This window comes from Tachyglossus aculeatus, chromosome 4 (genome assembly GCF_015852505.1).
Source record: "Tachyglossus aculeatus isolate mTacAcu1 chromosome 4, mTacAcu1.pri, whole genome shotgun sequence".
Classification (NCBI taxonomy): Eukaryota; Metazoa; Chordata; class Mammalia; order Monotremata; family Tachyglossidae; genus Tachyglossus; species Tachyglossus aculeatus.
The window spans coordinates 26,850,895-26,877,311 of record NC_052069.1 but is presented as its reverse complement, the minus strand read 5'-3'; the positions used below and the strand labels follow the sequence as shown (position 1 = coordinate 26,877,311).

Below are 26,417 nucleotides of genomic sequence, written 5' to 3'. Positions count from 1 at the left end.
TTTAACGTACTATACTTAGCAAACTGAGAAATGAAATGAATTCAGAAATAGGAGGAAAAATGTCCAGGTAGAGCAGTACAAATAGGCTCTCACAGGCACTTACATGGTTGTCCTTCTGGTGGTCTTTAAAGGTTGGATTCTCTTCTGCACTTGATGCTTTTCGATAATTATGCTATTAAGTTCTTGTTAGGTGGGGTGTTGGGCAAGATAGACAAAAGACAATCAAATTGAATATAGGGCCTATCCAGCACGAGGCTCCCTCTCTTTCCGAGAGGTAGGGAGTGGAGGTATTTTTATCTCCATTTTACAGATGTGGGAAATGGGGGCACAGAGAGCCCAAGGCCACATTCAGTCATTCATTCATTCAGTCGTATTTATTGAGCGCTTACTGTGTGCAGTACAGTGCTCTCCACATAATAAATACGATTGAATGAATGAATGAATGAATGAATGCAGAACACTGTACTAAGTGCTTGGGAAGTACAAGTTGGCAACATATAGAGACGGTCCCTACCCAACAGAGGGCTCACCGTCTAGAAGGGGGAGACAGACAACAAAACAAAACATATTAACAAAATAAAATAAATAGAATAAATATGTACAAGTAAAATAAATAAATAAATAGAGTAATAAATATGTACAAACATATATACATATATACAGATGCTGTGGGGAGGGGAAGGAGGTAAGGCTGGGGGGATGGGGAGTGGGAGGAGATGGCAGGATGGCAGGAGATGTCTCTAATCGTACTATACTCTCACCATGCGCTCTGACACGGTAGACTGTCAGCTCCATTATTATTATTATTATTATTATTATGGTATTTGTTAAGCGCTTACTATGTGCCGAGCACTGTTCTAAGCACTGGGGTAATAATAATAATAATAATAATAATAATAATAATAATAATAATGATCATAACAGACCAGTGGCAGAACTGGGGTTTGCACCCTTGTCTCCTAACTCCCAGGACTATGGTCTTGCCCACAATGTTAGAAGCATCCCAGCTCCTAATTTCTATATTACATGATCACCCTAAGGCTTAGAGATGATAAAATGGCTAGTCCAAAGTTACCACTTGGGTAATGGTAGAGCTGGGATGAATGCCAGGCTTAGATTCTAGACGTAAACTCACTGTGTGTGGGGAAAGTGTCTACCAACTCTGTTATATTGTATTCGCCCAAGCGCTTAATACAAAGCTCTGAAAACAGTAAGCACTTAATAAATACCATTAAGACTCCCAATAATTAGCATTACTCCTAAGTGAAAAAAGTGCACAGTTGGTGATCAGTTGTGTTTGACTTACGGTATCATCCAGACCTTTTAAGGGGATTAAAAAAAAGTCTTTTGACTCTAGTATAATAGAGTTCTGAGTTACATTGTAGAAAACACAGAGTGATTATGTAAGTCAGCACTTGGCCTATTGCTACCACGTGACATTGTTTTATTTTATTAATTCCTTTTTTGTTTCCATTTGACAACTTCCGTAGCACTAGTTCAGTTACTTTGCATAATACCACAGACCCCATAGCTAGTTTAAGCTTTAATTTATTGGCAAGCAGTCTTATTATGGAGGGCCAAAAAATAAATGACTGGCAATTATTTGTCTTCAGTTTTCCAAAGAAGAATATATTCTTCAACTGAGAGCTTTGTATCTAAAATGGCTCTCAGGCACACTGGAACATTGAAGTTATATCAATCAATCCATAGCATTTTCTAATACCTATTATGTGCAGAGCAGACTATCTACTGCATTGATATTGATGATATGATCCCAGTTCACAAGGAGCTCACAATTTAGCAAGGAGTCATATACTGAGCCCTTAGAACAAAACCATAAAAGGAAATATTTTCATTTCTACATCATAGGCCATTTCATGGTATCAAGTGCCAAAATTTTAAGGAATCTTTGTTTTGGTGTGTAGGCCCACCAGCAGCATAATCTAGTTGAAGCGGTGTGGCCAACTAGAAAGAGAATGGCCCCAAGAGTCATCGGACCTGAGTTCTAATATCAGCTCTGCCACTTGCTGGTTGTGTGGTTGTATGAAGTAAGTCACTTCACATCTCTGTGCCTCAGTTCCCTCATCTGCAACATGGGGATGCAATTCTCCTATATAGACTGAGAACCCCATGTGGGACCAATTTATCTTGTCTCTACCCCAGTGCTTAGTATAATAATAATAATAATAATAATAATAATAATAATAATAATAATGGCATTTATTAAGCACTTACTATGTGCAAAGCACTGTTCTAAATGCTGGGGAGGTTACCAGGTGATCAGGTTGTCCCACGTGGGGCTCAGAGTCTTAAGCCCCATTTTACAGATGTGGTAACTGAGGCACAGAGAAGTTAAGTGACTTGCCCAAAGTCACACAGCCAGCAAGTGGCGGAGCTGGGATTTGAACCCATGACGTCTGACTCCAAAGCCCGTTTTATTTCCACTGACCCACACACTTGGCACAAAGTAAGTGCCTAACAAGTACCACAATTACGATTATCATTACTATGCAATAATATTAATGATGGTATTTATTAAGTGCTGTGTTAAGCACTGGACTACATATGAGATGTAGTCCCTTTGCCACATGTTTTTTTATCATCTAAGAAGTAGGGACAACAGGTATCGTATGAAGAAAGAAAGACACTGCTCTCGGTGTCAGTTAAGTAAGTTTTAAGTAAGATTCCTTTCATCCTGGACCTTTTCCTTTCCAGTTCTCTACTCCTCCTCGCCCTAACTGAAACATGGCTGTCGTCGGACGACACGGTCTCTTCTGCTGCTCTCTGCAGTGCAGGCCTCTTCTTCTCCCACTCCCCCAGACTCACTGGAAAAGGAGGAGGTGTCGGTTTCCTTCTCGCCCCCCAATGTCGCTTTCGCACTATCCCTCCTCCCCCTTCCCTTTCCCTCCCCTCCTTTGAAGCCCACATTATTCGCCTCTACCACCCCCTCCAGATTCTTGTAGCCGTCATCTACCGCCCTCCGGGCCCCACTTCCAACTTCTTTAACGACTTTGACCCCTTCCTCACATTCCTTCTCTCCTTCTCCATGCCCACTCTGATCCTTGGAGACTTCAATATCCACATGGATATCCCTAACGACTCCTCTGCCGCCCGCCTTCTATCTCTCCTTGACGCTGCCAACCTCTTCCTCCACCCCACCTCACCCACTCACCAACTTGGTCATACCCTCGACCTCATCATCTCCTACCGCTGCACTGTGTCCACCCTCACCAACTCTGTGATCCCTCTCTCTGATCATAATCTTCTCACCTGCCTCCTCACTCACACTCCTTTCCCCTGTAAATCCGTATTACTCCCTCACAGAGATCTCCGCTCTCTGGACCCCACCCATCTTTCGGAACGCCTCACACCCCACCTCGCCGCCCTCTCCTCTCTACCCAGTCTTGATGATCAGATTACTGCTCTCAACTCTACCCTTTCTACTCAGCTAGACTCGCTCGCTCCCCTTTCCCTTCGCCGCTCTCGCACCACTAACCCACAGCCCTGGATCACTGCCACTGTCCGCCTCCTTCGCTCTTATGCTCGAGCTGCCGAACGCTGCTGGCGAAAGTCTAAACACCATGCCAACCTCGTTCACTTCAAGTTTATCCTTTCCTGCCTTAACTCAGCCCTCTCTTCTGCCAGACAAAACTATTTCTCCTCCCTTATTGACACCCATGCCCATCACCCCCGCCAGCTCTTCCGTACATTCAACTCCCTTCTCAGGCCCCCGGTTCCTCCCCCTCCTCCTTCCCTCACCCCCAACGATCTGGCCTCCTACTTCATTAACAAAATTAAATCCATCAGGTCCGACCTCCCCAAAGTCTCTTCCCCCCTTTCTCCAACCCCCCGGCTCTCAACATTCTCTGCTACTCTCCCATCCTTCCCAGTGGTATCCTCAGAGGAACTCTCCTCCCTCCTCTCAAGTGCTACTCCGGCCACCTGTGCTTCTGACCCCATTCCCTCTCATCTTATGAAATCTCTCGCTCCATCCCTTCTCCCCTCCTTAACTTCCATCTTCAACCGCTCACTCTCCACTGGTTCCTTCCCCTCTGCCTTCAAACATGCCCATGTCTCTCCCATCCTAAAAAAACCCTCTCTTGACCCCACCTCACCTTCTAGTTATCGTCCCATATCCCTCCTACCATTCCTTTCCAAACTCCTTGAACGAGTTGTCTACACGCGCTGCCTAGAATTCCTCAACAACAACTCTCTCCTCGACCCCCTCCAGTCTGGCTTCCGTCCCCTTCATTCCACGGAAACTGCGCTCTCAAAGGTCACCAATGACCTCCTGCTTGCCAAATCCAACGGCTCATACTCTGTCCTAATCCTCCTCGACCTCTCAGCTGCCTTTGACACTGTGGACCACCCCCTTCTCCTCAACACGTTATCTGACCTTGGCTTCACAGACTCCGTCCTCTCCTGGTTCTCCTCTTATCTCTCCGGTCGTTCTTTCTCAGTCTCTTTTGCAGGCTCCTCCTCCCCCTCCCATCCTCTTACTGTGGGAGTTCCCCAAGGTTCAGTGCTTGGTCCCCTTCTGTTCTCAATCTACACTCACTCCCTTGGTGACCTCATTCGCTCCCACGGCTTCAACTATCACCTCTACGCTGATGACACCCAGATCTACATCTCTGCCCCTGCTCTCTCCCCCTCCCTCCAGGCTCGCATCTCCTCCTGCCTTCAGGACATCTCCATCTGGATGTCCGCCCGCCACCTAAAGCTCAACATGTCAAAGACTGAGCTCCTTGTCTTCCCTCCCAAACCTTGTCCTCTCCCTGACTTTCCCATCTCTGTTGACGGCACTACCATCCTTCCCGTCTCACAAGCCCGCAACCTTGGTGTCATCCTCGACTCCGCTCTCTCATTCACCCCTCACATCCAAGCCGTCACCAAAACCTGCCGGTCTCAGCTCCGCAACATTGCCAAGATCCGCCCTTTCCTCTCCATCCAAACCGCTACCCTGCTAATTCAAGCTCTCATCCTATCCCGTCTGGACTACTGCACTAGCCTTCTCTCTGATCTCCCATCCTCGTGTCTCTCTCCACTTCAATCCATACTTCATGCTGCTGCCCGGATTATCTTTGTCCAGAAACGCTCTGGACATATCACTCCCCTCCTCAAAAACCTCCAATGGCTACCGATCAATCTGCGCATCAGGCAGAAACTCCTCACCCTGGGCTTCAAGGCTCTCCATCACCTCGCCCCCTCCTACCTCACCTCCCTTCTCTCCTTCTACTGCCCAGCCCGCACCCTCCGCTCCTCCACCACTAATCTCCTCACTGTACCTCGCTCTCGCCTGTCCCGCCATCGACCCCCGGCCCACGTCATCCCCCGGGCCTGGAATGCCCTCCCTCTGCCCATCCGCCAAGCTAGCTCTCTTCCTCCCTTCAAGGCCCTCCTGAGAGCTCACCTCCTCCAGGAGGCCTTCCCAGATTGAGCCCCTTCTTTCCTCTCCCCCTCGTCCCCCTCTCCATCCCCCCGCCTTACCGCCTTCCCCCTCCCCACAGCACCTGTATATATGTATATATGGTTGTACATATTTATTACTCTGTATATTTATTTATTTATTTATTTTACTTGTACATTTCTATCCTACTTATTTTATTTTGTTGGTATGTTTGGTTCTGTTCTCTGTCTCCCCCTTTTAGACTGTGAGCCCACTATCGGGTAGGGACTGTCTCTATGTGATGCCAATTTGTACTTCCCAAGCGCTTAGTACAGTGCTCTGCACATAGTAAGCGCTCAATAAATACGATTGATTGATTGATTGATTGATTGATTAAGTAACTGCCTCAGTCTCACTGCTGGCCAGTGGAAGAGCTGGAACTAGAAGGAGGTCTCCTAAATCCTTAGTTCCATGTTTTTCCCCCCTAGACCATGAGCCTTACCATGAGCTCTGAGCTCTTCAGGTTCTTATGCCCAAAGTCCTAAAGATTTTCCCAAGACAGTGATTCAGAATATCTGTTTTTCTAGGCGACTTCTCATGGGAGAAGCTATCACTTTTCACTTAAGAATCCATTTTACCATCTTCAAGATTGGATTTGGTATTTGCTCTCAGTTGGTCTTTCAGCCAGCAGAAAAGCCTTGCACCTCAGATAACTGCTAAACGTAACAAGTAGATTATTCTGAGGCAGAATTCACCAATATTTCCTTCTTTGGAATCTCTTAAGAAGATTCGAGGAAGGAAGGAATTAAAAATCCAACCGAGGAGCATGCAGACTTTGTGGTTGTGTTGTCCCTATGGATTCTAATCTCTCCCCAGCTTCCTGCTCCACAAGATAAAATGGTCTGCCTTTTTCCTCTCAATTGGTTGATTGTTTCTGTATTCTCTTAGAGTTGGTGCCCAATGTTTCCCGTTTCCTCTGTCTGTATGGGGAATTAGCCATCTCTATGCCCCAGCTAATACCCTGGGAAATAGATTGCATGCAGGCTCCAGTGTGAATGAGATTCTTTAGGATTCACAGGTGCAGATAAGTTCAGGTGAGCGTGGCAGCACGGGCCTGGGGTCAAAGGGCCTAGAATTCAAAGGACCGGGGTTGTAATTGTGACTTCCCCACTTGTCTGCTATGTGATCTAGGAGAGGTCACTTAATTCTCTGTGCCTCACTTTTCACATCTGCAAGAGGGGATCCTACTCTCTCCTGTTTAAGCTGTGAGCCCCATGTGGGACAGGGACTGTGTCCAACCTGATTATCTTGTATTTACCCCAGCACTCAGTGCAGTACTTGGTGCATAGTAAGTGCTTGACAAGTATTATTATTATTATTACTATTATTATGATGATGAGCACATCAATCAATCAATCGCATTTACTGAGCACTTACTGTGTGCAGAGCACTGTACTAAGTGCTTGGGAAGTACAAGTTGGCAACATATAGAGACAGTCCCTACCCAACAGTGGGCTCACAGTCTAGAAGGGGGAGACAGAGAACAAAACAAAACATATTAACAAAATAAAATAAATAGAATAGATATGTACAAGTAAAATAAATAAATAAATAGAGTAATAGCACATGTTATACAGAATGGGAACTTGCTGCTTTAAAGCCTATGGTAAGGACTTCTGTTTGATGCAGAGGAGGATGGCCAATGACTGGTAGTTCTTGAGGAGTGGGGAGCTATGGATTGAACTTTGTTTCAGAAAAATGTTCCAGCAGCAGATTTAAGTAAGAACTGGAGGAGTAGAGGGAGAGGGACAGGATTCAGGGAGGTTAGCGAGGGGGCTGATACAGTAGTCAAGGCGGGGTATGACAAAGTGCTTCGTTCAGTGTGGTGCCAGTGTGTGTGGAGAGGAAAGGCATATTTTAGTGATGAAGTGAAGGTAGAACCGACAAGATTCGGTGATCAGTTGAATATATGGGTTTAATGAGTGAGATTTAGTTGAAGATAATGCAAGTTACAGGCTTGTAAAACTGGGAGGATAGTGGTGTTTTGTGCAGTAATGGCAAAGTCATGGGGAGGAACAGGGTTTGAGTGGGAAGGTGAGGAGTTTGAGGTGTTGGCGGGACATCCAAGTGGCGATGACCTTGGTGACACGTGAGATTGCCCATGAACAGCAGTTTATGATGGAAGAGGTTTGTTGGAGAGGGCAGATTGTGAAAGTGCTCAGGCCCCTGTAAGAGCTGGAAGTGATGTCAAGGGACTGAAGGGGAAGTAAGAAGATTATTACTGCAGCATTTAGTGCTTGGGAACTACATTTCCCATAATCCTCTGGGATTGAGATCCAATTAGGAAGCCGTGTGGCCTAGTGGATAAAGCATTCATTCAATCATATTTATTGAGCAGTTACTCTGTGCAAAGCACCTGAGGACCTGGGTTCTAATTACATTGCTTCCACTTACCTGTTGTTGTGACCTTGGGCAAGACACTAAACTTTTCCACACCTCAATTTACTTAACTATAAAATGGGGATTCAGTACTTGCTCATCCTCCTACTTGACTCTGAGCTCCATGTGGGACAGAAACTATATCCCATCTGATTAACTTGTTTCTACCCCAGTGCTTAGGACAGTGCTGTACACAGAGTAAGCACTTAACAAGCACTTAGAGAAGCAGCGTGGCTCAGTGGAAGGAGCACAGGCTTGGGAGTCAGAGGTCACGGGTTCTAATCCTGGCTCTGCCACTTGTCAGCTGTATGACTTTGGGCAAGTCACTTAACTTCTCTGGGCCTCAGTAACCTCATCTGTAAAATGGGGTTGAAGACTGTGAGCCCCACGTGGGACAATCTGATCACTTTGTATGCCCCTCAGAGCTTAGAACAGTGCTTCGCAAATAGTAAGCACTAAACAAATGCCATCATTAACAAATACCATTAAAAAATTGGCAAGCTGAGTGGAGCCTTTAAATTAAAGGATGGAAATTATTACTTTTGCTCTTAATGCCTACCGGTCCACATATTTATCACATTGGCATATGTACTGCCACACTGGCTGACTTGTGCGTACATTCATTCATTCATTAAATTGTATTTATTGAGCACTTACTGTGCGCACAGCACTGTACTAAGCACTTGGAAAGTACAAGTCGGCAACATATAGAGATGGTTCCTACCCAATAATGGACTCAGAATTGTATGCATCTGTGGAAAATTGCATATGTATTTATGATGGTTTGTATATGTCCCAAAGTCCATTTTTCTAGGGATGTGTGATCATTTGGATCTAGTTTAGCATTTCCCATTTTTTGTCTTTGTGAATTCAATTAAATTTCAATGTCTGTACTCTGAGTATTTGAGAAACATAAGATTTTTTTCTCTGGTTCCTTCAAATTGACCCTGTTACACCAGCTCTTATTGAATGTTGCGCAGATAGCAATGGTAACTTTGTGGCTGGCATCCTTGGCCTGACCTACTTCTTGCCAAATCCAACGGCCCCTACTCCATCCTAATCACCCTTGACCTCTCAGCTGCCTTCAACGCTGTGGACCACCCCCTTTTTCTGGAAATATTATCCAACCTTGGCTTCACTGACACTGTCCTTTCCTGATTCTCCTCCTATCTCTCTGGCTGCTCATTTTCAGTTTCTTTCACGGGCTCCTTCTCTCCTTCCTCCTACTTCTTAACTGTGAGTTGCTCTTGAGTTGCAGTTCTGAATCTCCCTCTATTCTCCATCAACACCCACTCCCTTGGAGAACTCGTTTGCTCCTATGGCTTCAATTATCACTGCTATGCAGATGATTCCCAAATTGACCTCTCCTTTCCTGACTTCTGTGCTTCTCTGCAGTCTCCTATTTCTCCCTACCTTCAGGACATCTCTACTTAGATTAGATGTCTTGCAGACACCTCAAACTTAACATGTCCAGAACTCATCTTCCTACCCAAGCCCTTTCCTTACCCTGCCTTTCCCATCACTGTAGACAACACCTCTATCCTCCATGTCTTACGAGTCTGTAACCTTGGCATTATCGATTCATATTCATCCCCACTTCAGTCCATACTTCATGTTGCTGCCCGGATCATTTTTGCACAAGACCATTCAGTCCCTGTTTCCCCACTCCTGAAGAACTCCAGTGGTTGCCCATCCACCTCCGCATCAGCAGAAACTCCTCACCACAAGCTTTAAAGCACTCAATCACCTTGTCCCCTCCTAGCTTATCTCTCTGATTTTTCACTACAATCCAACCCGCACACTTCGGTCCTCTAACGCCAACCTACTCACTCTACCTCGATCTTATCTATCTAAGCCCTTTCTATGCCTCAGGTGCTATACTTACTATACTAAGTGCTTGGGTGAGTGCAATACAACAACAGGCACATTCCCTGCCCACAGTAAGCTCACAATCTAAGAGTACGACAGATGGTTGAAGGCAAGCAAGACACATTTGGGATTACTGCTGGGTAGGTGGGTCTGATTGATGGGGAGAGGCTGGATGCAGGGACACCAGCAAGGAGGCCTACCGCTAGAAACAAGGTAGTGGCCGTGTGGGTGGAGAGGAAGCGATGAGATCCTTAAAACGCTTTTTGGATAAAATCAGCAGATTTAGCAGTTGGCCGGACGTGAGAGAGGATACTAGGAAAGTTGTGGGCTTCAGTCACAGGGAGGGAGTGATGCTGCCAATAAGAAAAAGAAGAGAAGTCCAGCTAGGGACATGTCACACACCAGCTCAGCATCAAATGTTATGTTGGCTACATAAAATTATGTGACAGTCTGTAGTTCTGGGCAGTCTTTAAAGATTTAAGGTTCCCTGGCTGAGGCTGATTTATTAATTCAGTTTTTGGCAGACTTCTGGAAGCAATGTGGCCTAGTGGAAAGAACACAGGCCTGGGAGCCAGATTACTGGTGTTCAAATCCCAGATCTGCCACCTACCTGCTGTATGAGCTTGGGCGAGTCACTTAAATTCTCTGTGCCTCAGTTACCTCATCAATATAAGATTCAATACTTGTTCTCCCTTCTACTTAGACTGTGAGCCCCATTTGGCAACTGATTATAGATCCAATATCCCTGTGGCTAGTTCAGTGCTTGGCACAAAGTAAGTGCTTAACAAATATAATAATAATGATAATTGTTATTTCCATAGATCTGTTATTACTCTCTCCCAAGTGAGTACAGTGTCATGTGTAGTACAGGGCATAGGCATTAAGAACATCCCATTGATTTGTTCCGGAACATAGCAGGCGTAAAGAGAAATGTTTGTGCTTTATCTAAGTTAGGCCAATAAAACAATCTGACATGATGGAAGGAGAGTCTAAAATGTCAACTCCAAAAGGATGTTTGTGTTTGCTCAATCAAGGGAGAACAATGTCTATGATAAGCAGGAGCCAAGGTGCCAGTGACTTGTGCTTGTACTCTGTGGAATGCAGGAATACAAACGCAGAAACTGATGAAATACATGATTTAAATTTGTGGCAAACAGAAGGCTTGTATAAGATCAGTTTGTTTTTGAGGCAGCGTTTCAGTTCTGTGAGTTCCTCTAATTGCCACTATTTTTTCAGCTTTATCCGAGGTCCACTTGGGAATAAACTCCACTGGATGTCAGTTACCCACGATTATTTGTGAGATGCTTTTAACATTATTGGTGAGAAAAAGTTAGGATGGATACCAAGGGGTTGCTACTGGGGCCCGCCTCTAGGACGATGGGTATTTGGGATGTCCTAGAATTCAGCTCGCAACTTAAATCTAGGGCAGTGCATAAGGTATATATTTTTTAAATGTATTTTTCTCAAAATAACCCAGTTCATTTTACACATACTACCTAAATAAGAATATGAGAGAATTTTAGCGAGGAAGGCCCTTGAAGTTCAGGTAAGTATGGAAGACTAACAGCCCATGTAATTTGTTGCATCCTTTTCCGGGCCCACCTCTTTGTCTCCATCTAGCCTCTTTCTAGTCTATACTTCACTCTTACTTCCTGCATAAGTTTTTTAAGACTAAATCACCTGTGTACGTCTCACCACTCCTCTAAAACCTCCAATGGTTGTTCCCATCTCAAAATCAGGTAGAAACTTCTCATCATGGGGAAGCAGCGTGGCTCAGTGGAAAGAGCCCAGGCTTTGGAGTCAGAGGTCGTGGGTTCGAATCCCGCCTCCGCCAATTGTCAGCTGTGTGACTTTGGGCAAGTCACTTCACTTCTCTGGGCCTCAGTTCCCTCATCTGTAAAATGGGGATGAAGACTGTGAGCCCCTCATGGGACAACCAGATTACCTTGTATCTACCCCAGCGCTTAGAACAGTGCTTTGCACATAGTAAGTGCTTAGCAAATACCAACACTATCATCAGCTTCGATGTACCCAATCTGTGATCTCTCCTCAATTGAGCTTGCTCCTCTCCCACTATAATCCAGCCTGAACCTTGCTCTTTGAAGGTCAGGGTACACACCGTACCTCTCTCATTGTCAACCCCTTGCTGACACCTTTCTTCCTGCCTGAAACTTCCACCCCTTCACATCTGACAGATCCCTGCTCTCCCTATCATCAAAATCCTATTAAAATTAATTCTCTAAGATCCTCCCCTAATTAATTTCTGACCACCCCCACTCAAGTTCCATGCCTACTGTATCTTCCTATCCGTAATTCTCTCTCTACTGTGTCACCTATGCATTTGAGCAATGTGTCTACCAATGCTTTTATATTGTACTCTCCCAAGTGCTTAGAACAGTGCTCAGGGAAGCAGCATGGCTGTGGTGGAAAGAGCCTGGGCTTGGAAGTTAGAGCACCTGGGTTCTAATCCTGGTTCTACCAGTTGGTCTGCCAATTGCTAGCTGTATGACCTTGGACAAATCACTGTTCATTCATTCATTCATTCATTCATTCAATCGTATTTATTGAGCGTTTACTGTGTGCCGAGCACTGGACTAAGCGCTTGGGAAGTACAAGTTGGCAGCATATAGAGACGGTCCCTACCCAACAGCGGGCTCACAGTCTAGAAGGGGGAGACAGACAGCAAAACAAAACACATTAAAATAAAATAAATAGAATAAATATGTACAAATAAAATAGAGTAATAAATACGTACAAACATATATACATATATACAGGGGAGGGGAAGGAGGTAAGGTGGGGGGCTGGGGTGGAGAGGAAGGAGGGGGCTCAGTCTGGGAAGGCCTCCTGGAGGAGGTGAGCTCTCAGTAGGGATTTGAAGGGAGGAAGAGAGCTAGCTTGGCGGATGTGCGGAGGGAAGCCATTCCAGGCCAGGGGGATGACGTGGACCGGGGGTCGATGGCAGGACAGGTGAGAATGAGGCACAGTGAGGAGATTAGCGGTGATTAGGAGATTAGGAGATTAAGATAAGGACTTAACTTCTTTGTGCCTCAGTTTCCTCAACTGTAAAATGAGATTCAATGCCTTTGCTCCCTTCCACTTAAGACTGTGAGCCCCATGCGGGGCAAGGACTGTGTCCAACCTAATTCACTTGTATCTACCCCAGGCCTTAGAATGGTGTTTTAAAAATATTTTTATGGCATATGTTAAGTGCTTACTTCATGCCAGGCACTCTACTAAGCCCTGGGGTAGATATAAGATAATCAAATTGGACAGTTGGACACTATCCATGTTCCACATGGGGCTCACAGCTTTAATCCCCATTTTCCAGATGAGGTAACTGAGGCACAGAGCAGCTAAGTGACTTTCCCAAGGTCACACAGCAGACAAGTGGCAGACCAGGATTAGAACCTAGGTTCTTGGACTCCTAGGCCTGTGCAATTTCTTTCTACTATGCCACACTGCTTCTTGTGTTTGACACGCAACCACTTTTCAGCCGTGGGATCAGGACAGGTTGTCCCACGTGGGGCTCACAATCTTCATCCCCATTTTACAGATGAGGTCACTGAGGCACAGAGAAGTGAAGTGACTGGCCCAAAGTCACACGGCCGGTAAGTGGTGGAGCAGGGATTAGAACCCGTGACCTCTGACTCTCAAGCCCGTGCTCTTTCCACTGAGCCACGCTGCTTCTCTGTATGCCCCATCCCCACAGCTTTGAAGTATATGTCTAAACACTACTGGTAGTTTGTTGCCATGCCAGTTTGTAAGTGGATTGAGGCCTGAGTTGTGACCACGTACTCTCTTGTACTTTCCCAAGAACTTAGTATGGTGGTCTGTAAACAGTGAGCCCCCTCCTCCCAGACTGAGCCCCCTCCTTCCTCTCCCCTTCCTCCCCCTCCCCATCCCCCCCGCCTTACCTCCTTCCCCTCCCCACAGCACCTGTACATATGTTTGTACAGATTTATTACTCTACTGATTACACTTGTACATATTTACTATTCTATTTATTCTATTTATTTTATTTTGTTAATATGTTTTGTTCAGTTGTCTGTCTCCCCCTTCTAGACTGTGAGCCCGCTGTTGGGTAGGGACCGTCTCTATATGTTGCCAACTTGTACTTCCCAAGCACTTAGTACAGTGCCTTGCAGACAGTAAGCGCTCAATAAATACGATTAAATGAATGAATGAATAAGCACTCAAGAAATATACTAATCGAATGAAAGCTCTTACTGAATAAAGTGTCTACTTCTCTTATTTCCTTCTTCTGGTGACTTTTCCCTAATTAACCTCCCCCTGAGTTTAGTTTAAATTTGGTTTGTCCAACCAACTCTCATCATTCCTGCTTGAGATTCATTAGATATGCATACATGATGTCTTGTGAGGCCCTATCTTCTGAAATTGAGTTTTGGGAGTTTTACCATTTGCCCAGAAGTTATATTTGTCACATTTTCACTGATTTAATTTATGCCTTATTAGGTCTACTGTTGTCCATTTGTCCTTCAACTATGTTGGTCAGCATCTATACATTTTTAAATCACAGGTTCCTTGAGCACAATACCCACGTCTAATTTCTTTCTATCATAGATCTTTGTCCATCTTGTGCTCACTAATGCTCTGGGTAAGGAGGATTCTTGGACAATGAAGTTCTTCTGGGAATGTTTATTTATATTTGTGTCTCCCTCTAGACTGTAAATTCCTTGTGGGCTGGGAACATGTCTACTAACTCTGTTGTATTATACTCTCCCAAGCTTAATACAATGCTCTGCGTACAGAAAGTACTCAGTGACTGCCATTGATTGATTCTGGGGTGATTCAGACTAGCTCCTCCAGTATATAATAAAATCAGACCAAGTGAAAATTTGTGGTGGCTCAATATTGTTAATAAACTAAGTGTCTATTTGCTGTAGACCCTACAGTGACCCTGAAGCCCAAGTCTTTTCTCTTTTCCTTTGCAAGTGCTGTTATGGGGACTAATTAACAATGGAAAAGAAGTGCCATAGATTCACAAGAATTCTTTGGGTTTCTTGTACATAATCGCCTAGTCCCTGAAAGAGTTAGAGCCCTGTGATAACACTTTGATAATATTGTTATCGCTCACCTTCAATCAATCAATGGTATTTATTGAGTGCTTACTGTGTACAGAGCGCTGTACTAAGTACTTGGGAGAGGACAGTATAGTAGAGACGGTAAGCACATATTTATTTATTTTACTTGTACATATCTATTCTATTTATTTTATTTTGTTAATATGTTTTGTTTTGTTCTCTGTCTCCCCCTTTTAGACTGTGAGCCCACTGTTGGGTAGGGACCGTCTCTATATGTTGCCAACTTGGACTTCCCAAGCGCTTAGTACAGTGCTCTGCACACAGTAAGTGCTCAATAAATATGATTGATTGATTGATTGGTTGATTCCCTGACAACTTCTTGCTCTTATTCTCCTTCCTGTCTAAATCATCCTCCCCCTTCTCTCTTCATCCTCAAAGTCCTTCTCATATCACATCTCCTCCAGGAAACCTCCAACCTGCTGACACCACCCCTTCCCTCCCCCCTCCTCTTTAATAATAATGGTGGTATTTGTTAAGCGCTTACTATGTGCAAAGCACTGTTCTAAGTGCTGGGGGGGCTACAAGGTGATCAGGTTGTCCCACTAGGGGCTCACAGTTTTAATCCCCATTTTACAGATGAGGTAACTGAGGCACAGAGAAGTTAAGTGGCTTGCCCAAGGTCACACAGCTGACAAGTGGTGGAGCCGGGATTCGAACCCATGACCTCTGACTCCCAAGGCCTCGCTCTTTCCACGCTGCTTCCCCGACCCGGTGCCCGACGAGGCCCTGAGCCACTGCCACTTTGGAGTAATAATAATAATTATGGTATTTGTTAAGCATTTACTATGTGCCAGACACTGTACTAAGTGCTGGGGTGGATACAGGTAAATCAGGTTTGCTACAGTCCCTGTACCCTATGGGGCTCACAGTCTCAATCCCCATTTTACTGATGAGGTAACAGAGAAGTTAAGTGACTTGTCCAAAGTCACACAGCAGACAAGTGGCAGACTAGGATTAGAACCCAGTACCTCTGCAGTTTTCAGCCGATGTCTCCGTGCCTGTGAGCAGCTCCTCCCACCCCCTGCCAGTCCTGGGGCTCGGCTCTGCTATGTGGTCAGATCCAGGGCCCAGAACCTGGTGCTCTCTTCACACACACACCCCAACTTGTACTTCTAAGCGCTTAGTACAGTGCTCTGCACACAGTAAGCACTCAATAAATACAATTGAATGAACAGTGAGGTGAAATAGCATGTCCCCTAGCCCTGCTGTGCAACCTGCAGCCATTCCTTAAATCACTGCCGCGGCAGGACACCTCCAACCCTTTCCCTATCACAGCTTCAGATTGACCTCAGCATCCGGTGTTTTACCGACTTCTTGGTATTTTGAGGGTGTCTTCTCTTCCCCCTCCCCCTGGGCCACATGGCTCCAAGATGACGGATCGGCCCATGAGGTGGAGATCAATGGACCTTCTGTGAGCCCACTCTTCTAGACTGTGAGCCCACTGTTGGGTAGGGACCGTCTCTATATGTTGCCAACCTGTACTTCCCAAGCGCTTAGTACAGTGTTCTGCACACAGTAAGCGCCCAATAAATACAATTGAATGAATTACCGTTGGAGGGGGGACGGAGAGCAAGGAATGGGTACCAATGGATCCCAAGGGATGTCAACTTCCTGCTCAACTGCCAGTGAGAAACCATGGAACCCAACTGACATTCATTCATTCAATCGTATTTACTGAGTGCTTACTGTGTGCAGAGCACTGTACTAAGTGCTTGGGAAATACAAGTTGGCAACATATCGCAACGGTCCCTACCCAACAATGGGCTCACAGTCTAGAAGGGACTGACAGCCCAGAGATTAACGAGGGGTCACTGCCTTGGGAGCGTCTTTGGGAGGGCCAAGGGGAGTTGACTATGTCAGCCACGGGTATTTAGGCAAATAAAAGGATGTGTTAAAACCCTGCCTGTTTAAGTGGCTAGTGCTCAGTACATAGAACATTCAGACTGTGGACCACTCAATGCCTCGACCGAGGGCCATGTGACGAGCCGTCCTAGGAGGGAGCGGGATTAAAGGTACCTGACTCAGAGTGAGCTGTTGGTCTCTGTGCTCTCTATCCTACACCTCAATGGGAGTGGTAGCATTTAGTAACAATAACAATAACAATAACAATATCTATTCTATTTATTTTATTTTGTAACAATAACAATAACAATATCTATTCTATTTATTTTATTTTGTTAGTATGTTTGGTTTTGTTCTCTGTCTCCCCCTTTTAGACTGTGAGCCCACTGTTGGGTAGGGACTGTCTCTATATGTTGCCAACTTGCACTTCCCAAGCGCTTAGTACAGTGCTCTGCACACAGTAAGCGCTCAATAAATACGATTGATGATGATGATGATTTAGTACAGTGCTCGACGTAGTAAGTGCTTAACAAACACCACAATTGTTATTACTGCTATGGCTCTGAAGAATGAAAATAGGCAGGTCAGGTGAGAGACAAAAATGTGTCCCTCCATCTGTTCTTGAACCTATAAGTACTGAGAAAAAATGTGTTTGACCATTCAGAGGAATCAGTTCCATAATCAATTTGTGAACCAAGTTGTTAGCCTTTTGATAGCAAAATGATTAAGATCGAAGCTAATGAAGAAATCAAATAAAGCAGTGAGCCTGGGCTACACATGGTCTCAGGAAAAGAAATACCTTTAGAGGGTATGTCGATTCTGTAATTGGGAATAGATTCATTCAGTCGTAGCTACTGAGCGCTTACTGTGTGCAGAGATGGAAGTTGGTACGTTCTGTAGGGGAATTCAGGTAGGCATGAAAACCAGATCTGAGTGACTCTTCAAGGGCCCTCGTGACAGGAGATACATACTTGAGACCCAAGTCATAGGAGAAGGTGTGTGTCACCCACCCTTATCACCTTTGATCACAGTAGCTATGTAGGGGGAAGAGGCTTTCACAGCTCCTGGACTTGGTGGAGAGATTTGATCCTTAAAAAATTCCAGGAATTGCTCCTTCAGCCGCCTGTCTCCTTCAAAACGTCAGTAGACGTCAATCAATCGGTATTTTCCAAGCGCTTACTATGTGCAGAGCACTGTTCTAAGTGCTTGGGTGACTACAAGAGAATTAGCAGACACCTTCCCTGTTCATAATGAGCTAACAGTCTAGAGGATCCTTAATAATTTCATTTTTTTTGTGGTTCAGCTCTCTTGCAGCATATAACAGCCTCCTGGATAAACACTTGGCTGGCTATTTCAACAACACCAGGATAAGACGGCATCTGCAGAGATCAGGGCTGGTAAGATTGGACTTACGATTGGACTTCCATCCATTCACCCTCCCAGTTGGCTTCGCTCAGTGCACAATATTTCAACAATAATGTTTCCTGCTGTCACGGGACACTGAGCTAAATATTCATTTTATCGGTCAATTGCACTCTTGCAAGCCATGTCTCCTTGGATGGTTTCACTCTGATTTCCCTTTAACTTAAATCATTTGTGCTGCTCAGACTTAAGGAACATAACCTGCTCCCTTTTGAATCACTCACCCGCACTGTTTGCTTTGACCAATTTAGAGTGTAATTTCATCCACTTTTAAGTAAAGACAGCCTTCTTTGTAGTTCTGCTTTTACACTTTCCAGTTTTTATGACAGTAAAAAACAAAGTTAATTGCTATAAAGTAGCACATACTGCCAGTGCCATTGACTCTTCTAATTTTTGGTTTGACCAAGTAGTGGACTCTCAGGGTTTTGTTACGCTTAGTATATGAATGTTTGTGAGAAGGCAAAAGACAACTGTTGCTGCTTACAATTTTGTGCTTCGACCATTGAACAATAATAATAATAATGATGGTATTTGTTAAGTGCTTACTATGTGCAAAGCACTGTTCTAAGCGCTGGGGAGGTTACAAGGTGATCAGGTTGTCCCACAGGGGGCTCACAGTTTTAATCCCTGTTTTACAGATGAGGTAACTAAGGCACAGAGAAGCTAAGTGACTTGCCCAAAGTCACACAGCTGACAGTTGGCGGAGCAGGATTTGAACCCATGACCTCTGACTCCAAAGCCCGTGCTCTTTCCACTGAGCCACGCTGCTTCTCTTAGACTCAAAGACTATTTCTGTCTTTATTTTATTTTGTGTGTGTTTTGTTCATGGCAGATCACTAGAAGTGGAAGAATCCTTTCTGAGAGAGAATACAAACTAAACGCCATGAGGAGGGAACATCAAAAGTATGCGCAGCACTGCCTAGCCCAGGCTATATTTCACAAGATTCTTGATATGGAGGTAAAGCGATTTAAATTTTTCTCAATTCTCTTCCTGGGCCCAGAGTCTTCTGGCAAGTTTCTAATGTTTGCATCTCCCTGTAAGAAGAGGGAAACACACGGCAGAAAAAATGAAAATCAGCATTCCAAACCTCCTGAAGATGCTGAGCCCTCAGCTATTTGAATTTCCTGTGTGGTCAGGACTGTAATTCCCACACCGGTCCATTCTCCTCTGGGTTCAATCTTTATATTGGTCACTGGATGTGACCTTCATAACAGCTGAACCTTTTGTTTTGCTTGTTTTGTTTTGCTCTTCCTTTGTGCCAGGCCCTGCACTAAGCGCCAGGGTAGATACCAGCTAATCAGTTTGGAAACAGTCCATGTTCCTCATGGGGCTCACAGTCTTAATCCCCATTTTACAGATGAGATAGCTGAGGCCCAGATAAATTAGGTGAATTGCTCAATGTCACAGAGTAGGAAAGGGGCAGAGCTGGGATTAGAACTCAAGTCCTTCTGTCTTCCAGTCCCCTGCTAGATCCGATAGGCCTCCCTTGTTGCTAGTGATGTACCATCTAACATCCCAACTGCTCTCTTTAATAACCCATTATAATAATAATGATGGTGTTTGTTAAGTGCTTGCTATGTGCGAAGCGCTGGGGAGGCTACAAGGTGATCAGATTGTCCCACGTGGGGCTCACAGTCTTAATGCCCATTTTCCAGATGAGGTAACTGAGGCACAGAGAAGTTAAGTGGCTTGCCCAAGGTCACACAGCTGACAAGTGGGGGAGCCGGGATTTGAACCCGTGACCTCTGACTCCCAAGCCCGAGCTCTTTCCACTGAGCCATGCTGCTTCTTATGGAACACAGTCCATAAGCAGCCTGCCTCATTCTCTCCAAAAACCCTATCTCTTCTCTCAAGTGGTTCACTAAGGACTCTCACCCATCAGTACATGCAGTTTTGAAGGGGCAATCCAATGATAATTTCTGCTTCCTCAACTTCGTGCTTTAATTTTATTTTCTTATCTTCAGGTTTCAAAGGGCGGTCCCTAGTTTTAAAGTGGAGGAATCTGGGAGAGTCAGGAGACCTGGGCTGTAATCCCATTTTGGCAACTGGGCTGCTGATCTCCTAAACCTGTGTTTACCTCCGTGCTTGACACCTAGTAATACTTAATAGTATTAATAGTAATACCTAATAAATGTCATAGTTATAATTATTAGTAGTAAAGGAAGCTCACCCCTTCTTGGCTAGATTGGACAGTAGAGCAATCAGAAAGTCTTGTTCTTAATAGCTACTGACCTATGGTTTCTGGAAACATTTATTCATTCATTCATTGAATCATATTTAATAATAATAATTATGGCATTTACTAAGTGCTTACTATGTGCAGAGCACTGTTCTAAGCACTGGGGAGGTTACAAGTTGATCAGGTTGTCCCACGGGGAGCTCACAGTCAACCCCCATTTTACAGATGAGGTAACTGAGGCACAGAGAAGTTAAGTGACTTGCCCAAAGTCACACAGCTGACAACTGGCAGAGCCAGGATTTGAACCCTTGACCTCTGACTCCAAAGCCCGTGCTCTTTCCACTGAGCGCTTACAGTGTGCAGAGCACTGTACTAAGCACTTGGAAAGTACAATTTGGCAACAGATAGAGACAATCCCTACCCAACAAAGGGCTCACAGTCTAGATGGGGAAGGGTTTACAGAAACGGTTTACAAACCGTTCCAGAATTGGGGTCGGGAGGATCCATTTTAAATTCAATCTGACTGCTAAGTTGTCATCTCCCCTATTCCCACCTAACCCAAATCATCTACTGGATGTTGTCTGGGACTCAAAGAGATTTGGAATCGAGAAGATCGTCTGCTTCTTGAGGTTGGTGTGGTCTGAGAAAGGTGAATTACTATTTTCTCAGAGTTGCCAGGAACCTGCTTGCTTTCAGTCCACCTACTGTGCCTCTTCATCATCATCAATCACATTTATTGAGCACTTACTATGTGCAGAGCACTGTACTAAGCACTTGGATCTGCTTTAAAGCTACTCCTGACCTGAAAAGTCTACAGAAGCCAGGGTGCCCCATCTTCTGACTTCTCCCATTTCCACAGGCCTCAGCGGGCAAGTCACTTCACTTCTCTATACCTCAGTTACCTCATCTGTAAAATGGAGACTGAGACTGTGCACCCCACGTGGGACAAGAGACTGTGTCCAGCCTGATTTGCTTATAATGATTCTACTACTAATAACAATATTTATGGTACTTGTTAAGTGCTTACTATGTGCCAAATGCTGTTCTAAGCACTAGGGTAGATACAGAATAATGAGGTTGTCGCATGGGGGGGGGGGGCTCACAGTTTAAATCCCCATTTTAGAGATGAGATAACTGAGGCACAGAGAATTTAAGCGGCTTGCCCAAGATCATACAGCAGACAACTGGCGGAGCCAGGATTAGAATTCATGTCCTCTTACTCCCAAGCTTGGTCTCCTTCAATAAGCCATGCTGCTTTCCCAGCCCACCCCAGTGTTTAGTGCCTGGCACATATTAAGCACTTAACAAATGCTATTATTATTATTATTATTATTGTTATTATTATTATTATTATTATTATTATTATTATTGGGTAGGAGGGGCAGTGACTTTTCAAGGAAATGTTAAATTCTATAACCTCCTCAAAAAACTATTTATTGATTAACTTTCCATGTTTCACCTAGCACATATGAGTTGTTTAAGATTATTATATTTTAAACCAGCAATAATGCTGGTAAAAAAATAAGCATTATTTTTGGACTACAACAAGAATGAAAAGAATGAAACTGAGCAAATACGTTCAAGCACAGCCCCAGTTTTTCATTTTACTACTGCTTTACTGCCAAACTAGAGTCTAGAATGAACAATAGAATGACTATTTCCATTCAGGAGTTCAGTGAGACTTCACTGTTGCATTTATTTAAAGCTGAGCTATATTTTCTAATAAGGAATCAAGTTTGCAGCTGCCAGTATGTGAACACTGTTGATATGTAGAAGAGGAAGTTAAGACAGGAAGGATACAGATAAACTCTAGATAAAGAGAATTTTGTTGCTATACATTTATGTAATTTTACCTATTGCAAACTACTAATTGGGAGTTATTTGGACACTTTTAAAAGGTGAGTGAATCATTTCATATTATTAGAATATAATTTAATGTCATAATGTCGTAAAATAGGGCTGAAGACTGTGAGCCCCACATGGGACAACCTGATCACCTTGTATCCCCCCCAGCGCCTAGAACAGTACTTTGCACATAGTAAGCGCTTAACAAATGCCACCATTATTATTATTATTATTATTATAAGGAGTTAATCAGTCAGCGAGTGGTGTTTATTAAGTGCTTACCGTGTGCAGAGCACTATACTAAACACTAGGGAGATTATAATATAGCAGAGCTAGTGGACATGCTTCCTGCCCACAGTGAGCTTGGATTCAAGAGCTAATAAAAACTCATCTGTTAGTACCTAAAGGCATGTAAAATTCATTGCCCACTGAATGCAAAGCATTGTACTAAACACTAAGCAAGAGAATCATTAGCCCAGTCCCTACTCATAAGGAGTTTATATTTTAATGGGAGAGGCATAAATCATCATCATCATCAATCATCAATCATATTTATTTATTTTTATTTATTTATTTATTTATTTATTTATTTATTAAGTCACTCAAAGCGGACAAGATTGTAAGCTTCTTGAGGGAAAGGATGGTGTCTCAGTTGTACTCTACCAAGTGCTTAACACAATGCTTGGCACACAATAAGCACTCAATAAATACTGCTATCACATTGATTGAGGGAATTTCAGTAAGATATATAAGTGGAATTTCCAACAATGTACTAATATATTTTAGGTCAGTTTCTCCCTTGGTTACTTTTGCTCATTATTACTCAGAGTTCACTATCCTGGCTAAGTAAATCTTATATATCATAATAACTTTATCAGTCAATCAGCGGTACTTACTGACCAATTATAGTAGGCAGAGCAGTACTAAGTCCTTGAAAAATTAATCCAATAGAGTTGGTAGACACAATCTTTGAATTGTAAGTTGGAAAATTTTCACAATGTCATATCTTTTTGGCTCCATGTTTCTTTCCTTTGAAGTAGAGTCCATTATACTGTATAAAAGGAACCTATTTACACTGACATTTTCAGAGAGGTAAATCAACTATTCATGAATAGACTCTACTGTGAATATTTACATCCAAAATTGTTAAGCAAATGAATTCATGTGTTGAACTTTAATGCAGATGAATCAGAGCAAGCCTAGTAATGCAACAGTGATAATTCATGGATGTAGGCCTTAAACTAGATAAAATGCCTAAAGTTTTTTTGCTGCAATGAGTATTATTTTCCTCTTCTTCCTTGTATATTTAGCGCCACCACCATCTTGAAATAAAAAAGAAGCTGGACAACTTTATTGGAAAGGATCGAGTTCAGAGAATTAAGGTAATAGACTGCAAAACCTTAAAAATATTTTCTTGTCACTCTCATATTGTAGAAGAAGACAATTTTTGGCCAATTTCGGGTCCCTGTTCAACATCAATTTCCTTCTGAGATCTTGTCCTTTTGGTAAGATATATCCTAATTTCTGACTCATTCAGATAAAATACAGCTGGTCCAAGTCTTTCATCCAAAATTTTAACTCTACCCAAACCTATGTAAAACTTGAAAGCACTAGATGGGGTTTAAATTTCAGCTGTACAGTGCTTATTTGTGTGATTCAACTGAGGTGGAAACTGAAATTTAAATAACGGGCAAATAGCATGTAATGTTACAACCTGGTGAAAACAAAAATATTTTCCAAGTTTTATGAGAACCCCATTTCATTTTATTGTAAATCTTAAAGCTATGAGAGACAGAACTGTGGTCAGTTCTTTAGCCAGGAAAACATACCCTGGAAACCCTCAATCTTCTGTTGTGAGCTTTTTGTCTAAGATACTGTAAAAAGTGAAGTCAACTAGATAAATAATACTTTCTCTAATATGCTTTTCAGTTGTTCTGCATCTTCCTTGTAAGGCCCAAATGATGTAGGATTATTATAAATATGTATATGCCAGCACTACAATGTAGAATTACAGTTTGCTGAACACAGATGCTTAAGTCTTTTATTGGCAAAAATAACTGGCTCAGAACTGCCTCAGTGACCTCATCTGTAAAAAATGGGGATTAAGTCTGTTAGCCCAGTATGGGATAGGAACTATGTCCAGCCTGATTAACTTGTATCTACCCCAGGACTTAGAACAGTGCTTTGCACACAGTAAGTGCTTAATAAGTACTGTATTTATTATTATTATCTGCTTAACTCGTATCTACCCCAGTGCTTAGATGGCACTTGGCACATAGTAAGCACTTAATAAGTACTATTGTTATTATTATTATTATTATTATTATTATTGTTCCGGCTACATTGTGTATGCTAAAAGCCTGCTCCTTATTGTGGTATTATGTTATGTTTGCAGTGTATGGTGTTGTTTTCCCTTTTGCCTCCTTTTCTTTCATTCCTTCTGAAGCTTCTGCTGCTAAAAAGCTCCTCCTTTCTTGATGACAGAGAGCCATGCTGGACTATCCTTAAATATTGACTCCCAATTTTTAGCTGGGGGGCAGCATTGTCTGAGGATTCACTTTATCATGTCCTTAAATTGTTCCCTTTGTCCTCCTTGCTTCTAATTTTCCTTTTTCAGTTCTCCATCCAGCAGTTATTTGGGCATCCTGCTGTCTTTCAATCTCCTCACATTTCACACCCAGTACACCTGGGTTGAGGTGAGCCTAGCTTCATTCCTAGGTGATTGACTACACTGTGATCTTGCTTGCTATTTGGTATGGATTATGTCCCAAAAGTGATGTGGTGGAAATGCTCAAGGAGCCAGATGGGCCCCCTTGAAGGGGCAGATCTCACAGATGTAGAAAAGTTACTGCAGCTCTGTAAACCTTTAGTTTGTCTTGGAACCTGATACCATGCTGTTACTACACTCTGTCCAATAGTGTCCCAAAGTACATGTTGGCCTTCTTGATCTGGTTTTCTATTTCCTTATCAATTATTATTCTGTGACAGCATTTCCCTCTGTGTTACCAGTAGAAAGTTTTGCTTTTACGTTCGTCTTCTGTGGTGGAAGCCGACACCTCGCCTCGGTTTCCTTTAGATTTGTCATTAGCCTGTAATGCCGATTCGATGGAAAGGTGTAAACTGAAAACAGACTTAGAGGGAATTCACAACAAATGGAACACTGAACTCTATTTATATTCAAACGATATTATGCTCCTGCCCTAGGTGGAACGTGGGCAAAGACCTTTTGAAGATAACATTACTCTTCTGACTCCACATCCACCAACTGTCCCAAAGGACCGCCACAGGTGCCATGCCCTGTTGACTCGAGAGCAATTTGTTCCTTCAAGATTGGTGAGTCATGCTAAATCTTCAAAGTTGATATATGCATCATATGATGAGAATTGTTCGAGTCCTCACTCTTCACTAAACACTAGCCTATCTGGGTTTACCCAGTAAACCCGGTGATCCAGAATTTTGGGTATCCAGTCTTGTCTAGTAATAATGATAATAATAATGATGGTATTTGTTAAGCACTTACTACGCACAAAGCACTGTTCGAAGTGCAGCGGAGGTTACAAGGTGATCAGGTTGTCCCACGGGGGGCTCACAGTTTTAATCCCCATTTTACAGATGAGGTCACTGAGGCACAAAGAAGTTAAGTGACTTGCCCAAAGTCACACAGCTGACAGGTGGTGGAGCCAGGATTTGAACCCATGACCTCTGACTCCAAAGCCCGTGCTCTTTCCACTGAGCCATGTAGTAGGTGCAAACATTTATGAACTTTAGTTCTGTATCTAAAATAATATCCATTGGTCAGTCAGTGGTATTAAGTGCATACTGCTCTGTACTGTCGTAGTAGCTTGGGATTGTACAGCACAACAGATTGGAGCAGAGGAGTAGGATGATCTCATGGAAAGGGCATGGACCTGGGGGAGTCAGCAGTCCTGGGTTCTAATCTTAGCTCAGTCATGTGTCTCCTGTGTGACCTTGGGCAAATAAATCACTTAACTTTTCTGTGCCTCACCAGCTCTATACAGACTTCTCCCCAGCTTTCCCACTCTCTCTCACCTCCATCCTCTTTAAACAGTCCTCTCCTCCCACCAAGCCATTTGTTGCAGCTTTGAAAAGTGTGAGTTGGTTGTTACCTGCTTACCAGATGGGGTCAATGGGGACAGTCTATATGTCTGTGTTGCCTCCAGTAAAGTGAAAGTTGGCTATTTGTTTGTGGATTTCCAGTGGCTACCAATCAATCTGCACATCAGGCAGAAATTCCTCACCCTGGGCTTCAAGGCTGTCCATCACCTCACCCCCTCCTACCTCACCTCCCTTCTCTCCTTCTACAGCCCA

The 26,417-nt window shown here is 43.6% G+C and overlaps 1 protein-coding gene across 3 annotated transcripts in view; it reads left to right on the top strand.

Moving 5' to 3' along the window:
- Window positions 1–26,417, top strand: part of ERICH3 (glutamate rich 3) — a 121,786-nt gene that overhangs the window by 23,958 nt on the left and 71,411 nt on the right. For all 3 annotated transcript variants that reach the window (XM_038745945.1, XM_038745946.1, XM_038745943.1), the window contains exons 2-5: window positions 17,945–18,038; window positions 18,896–19,021; window positions 23,399–23,470; window positions 25,293–25,421. In XM_038745945.1, coding sequence (XP_038601873.1) covers window positions 17,945–18,038; window positions 18,896–19,021; window positions 23,399–23,470; window positions 25,293–25,421 — 421 coding nt within the window. The remainder of the gene's footprint in view (window positions 1–17,944; window positions 18,039–18,895; window positions 19,022–23,398; window positions 23,471–25,292; window positions 25,422–26,417) is intronic.